Source organism: Diadema setosum, chromosome 14, assembly GCF_964275005.1.
Source record: "Diadema setosum chromosome 14, eeDiaSeto1, whole genome shotgun sequence".
Taxonomy (NCBI): Eukaryota; Metazoa; Echinodermata; class Echinoidea; order Diadematoida; family Diadematidae; genus Diadema; species Diadema setosum.
The window spans coordinates 33,052,729-33,065,161 of record NC_092698.1 but is presented as its reverse complement, the minus strand read 5'-3'; the positions used below and the strand labels follow the sequence as shown (position 1 = coordinate 33,065,161).

At 39.0% G+C, this 12,433-nt stretch overlaps 1 protein-coding gene across 1 annotated transcript in view; it reads left to right on the top strand.

Annotated features, from left to right (window-relative positions):
* LOC140237452 (dual 3',5'-cyclic-AMP and -GMP phosphodiesterase 11A-like) overlaps positions 1 to 12,433 on the top strand; it is a 107,907-nt gene that overhangs the window by 91,186 nt on the left and 4,288 nt on the right. The window contains exons 13-16 of the mRNA XM_072317378.1: positions 8,406 to 8,496; positions 9,882 to 9,982; positions 10,748 to 10,828; positions 11,445 to 11,508. Of these exons, the coding sequence (XP_072173479.1) occupies positions 8,406 to 8,496; positions 9,882 to 9,982; positions 10,748 to 10,828; positions 11,445 to 11,508 (337 nt within the window). The remainder of the gene's footprint in view (positions 1 to 8,405; positions 8,497 to 9,881; positions 9,983 to 10,747; positions 10,829 to 11,444; positions 11,509 to 12,433) is intronic.

Here is a 12,433-nt window from a genome sequence, read left to right as displayed (position 1 = left end):
GTGAGTGACGTAATCTTCCTCGCCCGGCGTAGGATCGGAGAGTGGAACAATTCACATACAGTAATTTGTGAGATTTGGCGAATACCTGCATTTGACTCAACATACAGTCAAACCTGTCCATAGCGGCCACCGAAGAGAGGCAAAAATAGTGACCGTTATAGAAAAGTAGCCGCTATAGATAGGTTAAAATCTACCGCGGGAAACAAAATTTGTGACCGCTGGCCGCGTTGGACAGGTAGCCGCTACACACAGGGTCTTTAACAGGGCTTTTCTCGGGGGGAATTTTGTAGTTTCCGCATATTGCAGGTGACCGTTATATTGACAGGTGGCCGCTAAGGCAGGTTTGACTGTATACACCCTCCTCTCCCCTTCCAACAAAACTTTATAGAGAGAACATAATGTTAATGCATCTAACTGGATAATGTCAATACCTCTTGTCGGGAGGGGTCCTCAAAATTGAATACTATGTCATAAATCTAAACTAAAGGCAAAACCTGGGTCAATATTTATCGAAACTCATTAAGTTCTAATATTCTATGCCAAGGATGGATATGATAGTGCATCTTTAAAGCAAATTTACTCTCATCAGACCTTGATTTCCTTTCTACCACAATCATGTGCAATTTTGTTATTTTCATCTAAAACACGGTACATGTGCAGAGTCAAGAATGAAGAGGCAATATTGATAGAAAGACACACAAAAACAACGAGAACATTTTGTGGAGGGATGATTGAACAAGGAAAAATGGCGCTCATTTTATTTAATCATGCATCTCACTGAACATTGAAATATATGTATTGGTTGAGAGAGAGAGAGAGAGAGAGAGAAATGAAGCATAATGCATGGGGGAAATGAATTATCAAATGGAGTCAAAACGGAGAAAATTGATATGGCATCACCCCATTTCATCTCAGCCCTGTTCGCAGCTCATCTTTTACGTTCCAATTTACGTTCAGATATACATTATTTCTTGTTTTGTTATCCCATTATGAAGAGCAGTAAAATCTACGTTTCTCTCCCAAAGAGCTTTGCATGCACTCTAAGTTTGCTGTGAATAAATGAAAAAAAAGGAAATACATTAGTTACCTAATAAAAACAATCGTACTTGATCAGTTATCATGATATAAAAAAGAAAGAAAATTAACTCAAAACCGTATCGAGAGGAAAATTGGATCGTCAAATTACAGCTGGATTGATGGATTGTTCCAGCCTGGAAGGTGATTTTTCCAGCCTGAAAAATTGTGACCATATTCATGATACAAAAGCAATCTTCTGTGTTATAACCGCAGATTTTCCTTTATAGATAGACAAGATGGAGGCCTCACTCACCGCTTTCGCCAAGCGATTTGCACATCCTTTAAAGGCTATATTATATCTTGGATTTTTTTTCTTTTCAATAGAACCACACTTTCCCGCCGAATCCATCATTCGCAGCCACTTCACCGTCTGCAAAGTACACGCTCCAAGCGTGATACGTGATCCAGCGGTGGGGACTCGTGCGCGCACCGAGCCCAATAAAAAAGTGGAGGGAGCCCGATCGGGTTTCGGAACGCCCTGGGTTCTGAAATGTGTAATCGGTTAAATGTCAGGGGTTCAGAGCCGTTCTCTAGATTCTCGGCTTCTGATCGAGGGGTCAGCGGACTAAGAACAACCCGACAAAGGTCATTATCCCACCCCACCCCCTTGGTCACCTTGATAAGGGTAAAAGAACGAGACAGCAGATTTACAAAGAAAAATAATGCCGCACAATTTATCTGTAAATACAGAGAAAACTTTATACACATAAACACACACACGCACTAACACACACTTCAATGCTTATGTCGAGTTCGATTTGCTATTAATAAGGAAGCATGATGACGTCATATGGTTTCCTCGATGTCCTTGCAACGGTGAATATTTTCCCGCCCACAGCACAAGATGAACTTTCTGCTATTCAACACTAAAGATCAAGGATTTGGGAAATAATGATTCTAGCAATTATATTGGCCAAAATAATCGGGCGTTTAATTCAGCATGCTTTTTCTAGAACATTTCATCCTTTCGTCACGAATTTAGAACTCATTTATGCACAGGCACGATTTGAAAAAAATTCAGTCTTATCTAACCATCACTTACAGTGGTATGCCGAAGTGTAGGAGGGGCTACTGAATGCTTCTTAGTGTGTGTGTGTGTGTGTGTGTGTGTGTGTGTGCGTGCGTGTATGAAGGGGTGGGGTCAAAAAGTCAATTGTTTATTCACAACATGATAGACTCACAATCGTTTCAGGCCACAGTATAGCTCGAATTTAAATTGCTAGCCTGAAGTAAAACGCACGTAAAGCGCATTAAATTATTTGAGATGACAAACACCAAACCGTGTCTGTAACGAACCAAAGTAAGATGTTTTCTGAAAAAAAAAAATCTGCATGACTATGTAGACTCCTAGTCGTTAATAAGGATCATCATTAACCTCATGAAATCACAATCAATACTCTTAGAGCAATAATTATGATGTCATCAAATGATTTGCAAACCGAGTCGTCTAGTTTGATTATAGTAACAAAATAAATTACCACAAATGTTGACATACCCAAGAAAAAGAGAACAGATGCATGCGTGCTTAAATTACCTACCCCATGACCAATGAACTTGGTTTGTTTTCAGTGCTTAAATTACCTACCCCATGACCAATGAACTTGGTTTGTTTTCAGTGTTGTTTCTATTTTTAGGAAAACGAACAGCGTATCGTAGGTTTCTTTCTTTAGGTTCTATGCGTTTCATCAATCATGTATGATAAGAGAAGGTTTGACACAAGATAAAGTATCAATGCCAATCGAGAGGAGGACATGCTACACTTTGAGGCGTCGTCGTTGTACGGACGACTGATAAGATTCCATTGTTTACGCTGTGGAAACTGGAGGGAACATATAGCGCAGCGTCCGACCCGGCGTAGCTTCAAAGTAGACGTCTTATCTTAGCGATGTCTCGACAAAAGTGTAATGTGTCAATTAAAATGCAGCCTGCCCACTGCCCTGGGATGGGAATGACGCTGCATCCCTTTTAATGTGAAATGCAGCCACGCCAAAACTGCACTGGGCTGAAACTCAATGATAGATACAGACAAACAGAAGTATAATATTATCATTCGCGATGACGCATCGTAAGATGCATTGTCAGATACAAACAAATAAAATGTGTTGATTATTGCATACAAATTTACATTATGGGAAGCCAACAGATATTTTGAGAAGTTGGTTTGAACTGTTCATAAGCAAAAGCCATCACGCAAAATTACTTCCTATGGGACAAGCATATTTCATGTGAACATGGTAAATGTATTGTGCAAAAGGCCATCTACTATTCTGGATACACACCATTTACCTACACTGTTCAGATTATTGTGACTCAGTCAACTTCAAATTTGATCAGCAAGGTTGTTTTTTTTTTCCCCGAAACATAGAGATTTTAGTTTTAATTACAACAAAGTTGTTTTTTTTTTCTCTCTCTGCCTCTCGACAAAGCGAATAGCTTTGCTACATAGATCGAATACATACTCTTGCATATAAATGAACTCTACCTAATCTCCAGATATGGGCATATCTAATTATCTGGAAATACATGTAGATGTTACTCAAATAATATTTACATTAAGCATCAACATTAGTATACAACTAAACGGTTACATTTTCGTTACGCGTGACGTAAGTCAAATGACAAACACTAAAACACTTATTAAGTAACGCATAAAGGCTATCTCAGTTCTCAAAATCTATGAGCATGGAATGCTCATAAGCTCATGAGCACGGAATGCTCATAGGCTGAATTGAGAGAATCAAAATGTTTTCCCTAGCTTAGGTAGAAAAAAAAATCGTAATCTCCGTCGTACTCCTTTCGCAGAGCCTTTTAAATGCCTTTTCTCCGCATGCAGCATACATTCATAGACTGCAGAAATGACCAACTCGGAGTAGACGGACGGAACTTGCTGCATAAATACCCGATAAACGTGGCTCTTGCGGCTTGGGTTACTTATTAAGTGGAGCGCTGGAGCGAGGAGGGGAAATTTAAGCATTTCCGATCGAATTTGGCAGGAATCGATGAGGTCCCAGATCGGTCGAATTCATAGAATCTTGGGTAAACATGTGCCGTGGGGATATAAACAGCGTCGACAAAATTGAGAGTAACAAGGCGATGGTATAAGTTCAATACGTAGCATGATACGCCGATCTCTCAACACGCGTCTTCCTATGAAACAACCAACGCAAACTCATTCTCCAGCTTCGCCAATCTGTATTGCATCGTGCTATCTGTCATTGTACAAATAAATCAACGTCCAAAGCAAAGAATGAGTAATGAATGTAGGTAAACTTTTTCATGTGATGATGATTATCAATATCATTCATTTTGCGACGTGAAACAGAAAAAAAAAATTGATAAAGACAGCATCCCCCCCCCCCCGGTCGAAATCCAACTCGGGTCCTACTTTACATAATTTATGCACACAGGTCGTGTATAATGGAAATGTGATTCGCAAAAATCACAGACTATGCAAAAGATGCTGTATGCTTCGCTGATTGCTCCAATGCACAGCGCACGCCACGCACAGACCGACCAACTGAGAAAACTCCGCCGCAATCCGCAAACTTCATATCTTCATTAGAAAGCTAATCGTATCCCATTCACGTGCTCTGCATGCGCGGTTGCTTTACTCAGAAAAAAAAAAAAAGTCACGGGGTATTCGTACATCAAATTTGTTCTGTAGGAGTTGCTTCAACTAGGGAGCCGTACGCTGATGACGTTTAAGGGGGAAGTCATGTTAATGATGCCCCCTTTTTACTATCATTCATCGTCATTTACGGAAATTCTGGGGGCGAAAGGTCATGCATCTTTAGATCAGGTGCATTAATTTTGTATGCAACTCTTGATATACGAGATGATCGACCGAAATAAGCGTGGGCCTACTCTAGAGAAGTAAGGTTTGTCTACCTTTATATTCACGCCGAACGCGAAACATTATTTCTTGAACACAAAAGCAGATGTCCAACCCCCTTAAAAATATCAAAATGTCTACCATATAGAATTGAACTCAGGTGTCCTGATCTGGATGTTAAGAATATCTTTATCCAGACAAATGCAGAGCAATGCAGTTCGTGACGTAACGGCTGGAAAAGTTCCTTAAGTTGCCTCAAAAGTGATGCGTTATAATTTCACAATCTACAATTTGAAGTTGAGGACAGTAGACTTCCTTGCAATGGGTGTATCTTGCGTGACTCACACAGACTAATAGACTTATTCTGAAATCGACGATTCTTCGAAATTTATTTGATCCAGTTGTTACTTTTAGATGTCCCGGAAATCTTGCGTCGCTATACCGCTGCAACTGATGTGATGTTAATGGCTGTATGATCCAGATCTTCATGGCAAAGGGAGTTGAACGAAATATCTGTTTGTTCTCAAGGGATCCTTGCCTAACCTCTGGTATTAGAAAAAGTTTTCCCGAGAGCAATCTACCCGAAACGTTTGAAATGCCTCCCCACCCCCCCCCCCCAGGAGAAAAACATCATGAATGAATAAAGAAGTAAAAGTCAGTTGACTAATAAAAACCCCGATTCAAGGTTACCCGCGGACATTCGATGACATTTCAAGCAGATGCCGTAGACAGTCATAACGCCAGTCTGCACCGCGTCATGCATGGTCATAATGCAATGTACCATCACGTTTTATTTCAAGGCAATTCAGTATCGGTAACGAGAGTCCCACCCGAGTATGACTAAGCTATCCCTTTCAGCACAGTTTAGCAAATTACTGTCAGTGAACGAGCTGTACAGTGGACACATGATTCATGGAACACGCCTAATGATATCCTCGCATTCAGCGATCCGTTTCAACATAAATGCACCTAATTATCTAATCATGCTGTTTTGTGTAGGCATAATAAGTACTGTCCATTTACGCACTTCCACTATTATAATTATAGCGCGTGTTGTTTCATAATCTTATATTATGAGCTGTATAGCCTGTATGTATGTTACATGTATGTATTTATGTTAATTTCTCGGTTGCCCCCCCCCCCTTCTTGGAGTGTCGAAGAGGCGACAGATAATGTAATCTGTAGTACTATTGTGTAGTGTAATATGGAGTTGACAGTCTTGTTTTTTTTTTAATACACTTTGTATCTGTACATGAAAAGTGTGGCAGCGTTTGAAGCAATCCAATCAATCTATAATAGTCTGGATATAAAGATACTTTGCGACCGGATATATTTCGCTAGTAAAGTTGTGCAAACTAGACATGTTAAAGGGAGTTGTCCGAAATTCCATCACATATCTAAAAACAACTTTCCACATAATTCAGTAAATATTCGCAGACTGTACAGGCCTATTAAGCCTCAGTCAATATTCGTAGACTGTACAGCCCTATTAAGCCTCGGACCCCTTTTCACTATACTAGTCACTGCTAGTAATTAAATCCTTGGGCGATGTGTCACGCGTTTGAGTTGAAAGGCAAAGTGAACACCTGTTGCTGTTTTACCAATATGCCATGCAACTCGTATGGCGTAACAGCTTATAGATTAATCATCCTCATTGAATGGCGGTGCATTCTCGACTTTGTAAATTTCAATGACAGTATTGGTAATTCTGTTTTAATGTCACATGCGATTATGATGATTTTGGTGAAAAAAAAGTAATTAAGTAGGCAAATATTATCTTTTGTACACAAACACTCTGACAAATGGTAATGCCGATAACATTTTCGATCTAATCTGTCGTGACCTTTAAGCAATATGCTTTAGGTATGAAATCGATATAGAAAAATTATCAAATTATGTCTTGTGGCTGCTATCTCTCTGTGAAGTGATACACCTTACAATTTTGATAGTGACGATTGTTGCAAGGGAACCTCAACGAAACACCACGACCCAGATGAGAAATGCAATATCACTATCGTAAAGTTCATGATATCAGAGTGCAGAGTGCGACATGTAAAACAATATTGAGGAACGCACGTATATACGTAGCATATCTCCATATTGCTACAAAGCCTTAATACGACTGAGATACAGCGAGTAAATTCAAATTTTTATCACCAAGCTGCAAGCGTTAGAATATACTTAAAAAGATTAAAATCTCTAAGCGAAGCCACAATGATGCTCGTCTTTTTTTTTTTTTTTTTAGGAATGCTAATCTGATTTTATTCAGAATCTGACGTAATGAAGAGGGCACGTGTATATACGTGTCAAGGTCAAAAGACAAGATTATTAAGATAATCTTATTTGTAATGATAGCATATTACATGCACGGGGGTCATACTCAAAATGGTTCCACTGCTTCATGGGATTCGAGTATTTTTTTAAAGATATATTTGAATATGATATTTATTCCTGTATTTATTCCTAATATTTTGTCAGGGTAGCCCATTCACCAACTGAAGTAGTGGTTTTTCATCATTGGCCATGGGACCCTGAATAATATTGATGAACATAATAGTACATCAAATATAAGCAAAACGTATACACAGAAGAAAGTATAAGCTGTGCATTGCAAAGTGATATAAAACATGTGTTAATGTGCTACAACATAGGGTCACCAGAATGCCGAAATATCGATTAAATCGATATTATGTGTGTCATAATTAGATATCACTGAATAAATTTGGTTGTGTTACTTACAAATAACAACTCTGTTTAAACACTATTATGAATATTATGAAAGAAGCTGATCTGATCGAATTATCTAGATTATTCCATTCAAGTAAAGAAGATAATCCATGAGCTATACTTACGACAGTCCAAGCGAAATCTTGGCACACGTAGACTTCCACTGTCTATTTGCCTTGTTTGATGTTCATGTATTAGGACTAACTAAATGTACCTGAATGTAAGAAGGTGCTAAGTTATGAACGCATTTATATATATTCATAACGCGACTGAACTAAAAACGTCTGTCTAGTGACATCCATTTAACGTTTAAGACTTTTCAGCCCACGATGTGTCATATGCTTTGCTGAATATTATTCGTGATGCCCTCTTTTGATGTTTTTGTTTTGTTTTGTTTTTGTAGCTTAGTTGTATGGAATTGAAATCTATTCGACCAAACAGCAGAACAGTAATCAAATCGTGTTAATAGACTGTTATTGGTTATAGAGTAACTTTAAGGATTGCGAATATAGTGTTGTGGTTCAAGATATTTGAATATTTTCATTAAACACGATGTTCCCAAGCGTATATCAAATAATCAGTCATGGTTTCGGCAGCGATTGAGTCGCCGTCTTTTTAGTAACCGGGCATTTTCATTTTAGCTGAAATGAATTAAGCCACGTATTCTGAAGATATCATACAGATTGATTGATTGTTTTTTTTTTTTTGCAGTTATGATGAAAGTAAATGTGATTAATGCACTATTTTGCTTGGTCGTATCAAACTTCAGGTCTCAGTCGCCATTGTCTCAGCTCTACGGATCAAAGGCGACGATGGAATACCATCACTTCAACCATGCAGTCATGATTCTTAGCAGTCAGGTAATCAACCATGCAGTCATGATTCTTGGCAGTCAGATAATCAATCATGCAGACATGATTCTTAGCAGTCAGGTAGCCATGCAATCATGATGCTTAGCAGTCAGGTAACCATTCAGTCACGATTCTTAGCAGTCAGGTAATCAACCATGCAGTCATGTTTCTTAGCAGTCAGGTAATCAATCATAGCGTGAATATCCATCGTAGTATACACTCGATGAACCATTGTGATATTAACTGTCGTTTTTTTTTTTATCTTTGGGTAAAGATTGACGTAGTCATTACCTCTAAATACATTTTGACGTTTTCAATGTTTCATGACCGTATTTCTAATTGTATCGTGTGACTGTTGGAATTTAAATGTAGTTGACACCTTTAAAGAGGTAGTATAATTTTGGTTGAGATGAAGCTTCTGGTTTCCAATTTCTTTTGTGAGATAATGGGAAACTTCTTATGAAATATGAAAGAGTATTGATTTCAAGAGTGTATTTGATGAATATTGGTTTTGAAATGCATAAGATATCCAAAACAAAGAGGTCCTCATAAAAGGTGGAACCTACCTTTTATCAGAACCTCTTTGCTTTACTTCGTTTTGTTTTGTTTTTGTTTTTTGGTATATCAGCCGCTTCACAACCAATTTTCATCGAATAAACTTTGAATTCCTCTTAGAATTGTATGCTCTTTACTATTTCATCAGTGGTTTACAAATATCTCACAGATAATTAAAGTCTGAATCCCTCATCTCAACCAGAACTATATCTTCCCTTTAACAATACTGCAAACTAGAAAAAAAAAAGTGTTCATGCACCGCGGATACTTCGTGAAATGGAAACCCTGGTAAAGTATTAATGAGAACAAACCATATTATTATGTTACGGCAAATCCTTGAATAGGGTGAAAGAAAAATATCAAGTTTGTAAAAACAAACAACCAAATAAGCAAAAGAAAATGATTTACATGATAAAGAATAGTTTTTGCTTCAGGCCGACTGGGTCTGCTTTTCTTGGAAAAGTTGCCCTGCAGGAATAGTGTAGGGATGTTTGTTTTGTTTTAAACCTAAAAAATAAACAAACTTGATTTGTTCTTTTCAGCGTTAGTGGAAAAGAGATTCCCGCAACAAACATCAACATCTCGTGATAGCAGTCTCGTAGGGTGCCCTTTACTAGTATTTGATCCGTGAATACAATCCTGACTGGGATTTCTAGTGCTATTATACAAATAAAAAATTCTCTCACCAAATCAGCCCGTCTACTGTTTCATGAATTTTCATCTTCTGCGGGCATTCGGGATCAGTGTTTAAGCGGCGGCGCAAATTGGCACCTGCAGCACCGTCATAGAGCGTGTGTGAGAACTGACATTTCGCACAATGTTTCTCCGTACATTTCCAGGGTCACAACATCTTTGGCAGTCTTTCATCAGAGCAGTACAGTGAGGCCATGAACATCTTGAAGCATTCGATTATCTCGACTGATCTCGCTTTACACTTCAAGTGAGTATCGACAAAAAGAAAAAATGCCCGCGGATTTGGCATTTTGTGGTCTGATTTGTTTTGTTTTCAAAAAATCGAAACCGAATGGGCCGCTTTATGAAGGTCACGTGGAACGAGTCCAGTTGTTTCAGACTTATAGTAAAAGGGAAAAACCAAAAAGGACTTTTTATCACGTTTGTTTTTCCATTGAGATTTAAGCGAGTCTTTCCGCTTGATGTCAGCAATGTGTTCCGGAAGGGAGAGAAATATATCGGGCGGAAAGAAAAAACAGGAAGACGTATAGTGTAGTAGCCCCATTTTTAGGGGAGGGTGTGGGGAAAACATGAGTTACGTCAGTTGAAATGGTAAATCATAACATCTGAGTGACAGGTGGAATAATGTAGAAAAGAGCATATATCCTTTTCATGTTCGGAAAATTACAGTTGGAGTAAACTTTTTTTGTTTGGGGCAGGGTGACGATCTGTTAAACAATGTTAGCGTTTGTAGTAAATGATAACAGCATTCAAAACATGCTTTTGAATTTCTTTGAAGTTTGAAACTTGATTCAATTCGTCAGCCTAACCGCTAACCTTGTCAGGTTAGGGTATAAAGTAAAGATAGGTCTGAAGAGCACCTTTCCCTTCGGCATGACACGGGAGCAATTTTTGCCAAATTTGAGTCGACAATTCTTGGCAATAGAAGGGCGGGGCCGGGAAGATCGGTCGCGGGCAGGAGAAACAGCAAAGTTGCCAATAATGATATTATCTCTGATTTTGATTTTCACAGAGTCCGTGGTCAATTCTTCGAGATGATACGAACGCAGAAGCACAGCGACTGGAGTTCGGCACAGCACAAGGAACTACTCAGGTGAATGTCTCTGTCAACTCTATGTCATTTTATCATTGGCAAAACAATTAAAAATGTTAATTGCATTTTGGGATTAAGGGTTAAGGGGAGGGGACTTGACTTGACACCAGAAGAGAACGGATCTTTCTTTCATTCCTAATAAGAGAGGGTGAGTGGTATTCATGATCCTTGCCTAGATACTGATGAATTTTCTTGAAGGCGTCGAGTGATTACTGTGGGATATAAAAAAAGAATCGAGTGAAATCATAGGGGAAATAGGCAAAATGAATACACGTATTCACCTTTGCTACATGGCCAAGAATGTTCGAATTAACGATCAATCCTTGAACTTCGTGTCACAACTGGTCACTTCTGGTGTTAACTTGATCACATATAGTCCTTGTCAAGGCGAAAATTTTCATGTGCTATGAAAGTTCGCAAACTGAGATCATAATGCGCTCGTTATGTTGATGGGTTTTACCACAGTGGTGTAAGCAAGTAATTCACATCGTCGACAGAAATATCAAATAGATAATATTTACATCCGATGTGCTATCGACATGTGCTGTCATGCCGTTTTAACACTGTCAGATGATTTGGAATGAATGTTTGTGTTACTTCTCGCGTCTTCTTACAGGGGAATGTTAATGACAGCTTGTGATGTCGCAGCCAGTACCAAACCATGGAGGATACAGCAAAAGGTATACTCGTAGTCGTAGTGTATCAACTCTTTCATTCTTTATCGTTGGTTAATGATTTAGTATCTTCCCCAAGAAGTCATATTTTGCAGGTTAACACATGACTAGATTACAGAATGGAAGTATTATTAAGGATGCGTTATTCTAATCTCATTGGTTGAGTTTCAAAAGATATAATAAATTGAAGATTTGAGTGGAACAATGGGACCCAACATGTGCATGGTTGCGACTCTTTTTATTGATTTGTAAAATCATGAAAAACGTTATAATTCCGTTACTTTACAGGGCAGGCGGAAGGGGGGGGGGGGGACTGGGGGCTGGGGGGGGGGGGGGGGCTCGGAGCCCCCCTTTTTTTTTGCACAATACAAGTGAATGCTTGTCAGCTGATGAAACCCGGAAGTGGAATCAGAAAGTTGCGGTGAAGGCCTTTTTTTTTTTTTTTGGCTTATTGGATAATGAAACCCGGAAGTGGCACCAGAAATATAAACTGCCCCCCCCCCCCCCACACACACACACACACTCTTTTGGAAACATGGCGCCGCGGCGCCTTTATTAACATTTCATTTTTTTCATTCTTTGATAAAGTCATCTTGAACACGGGGTAGAAAATACTTTAATTCTTTGATTACGGAACCCGGGGCACCAGGGAGTATACCACTATGGAGTTGACATGTCTTGGCTACACGGGTTAATCCACCATGAAGGGTTTTGTTGGTCTGAGCACTGCTTTTTTACGCCAACAGTGCCAAGTGATGTAACTCGAATTTAACTCAGCGTCACTTGCCTTCCGTGCATTGTGTGCCCATTAGTAGAAAGTGATGTAAACATTCTGTTGATGGTAGTAGAGTATGGGTTTACTTACTTCATCTGTCTCCGTCTCTGACTCTGTTATTATGAATCACTGAATGATCTCCCTCCTTTAGTGTCA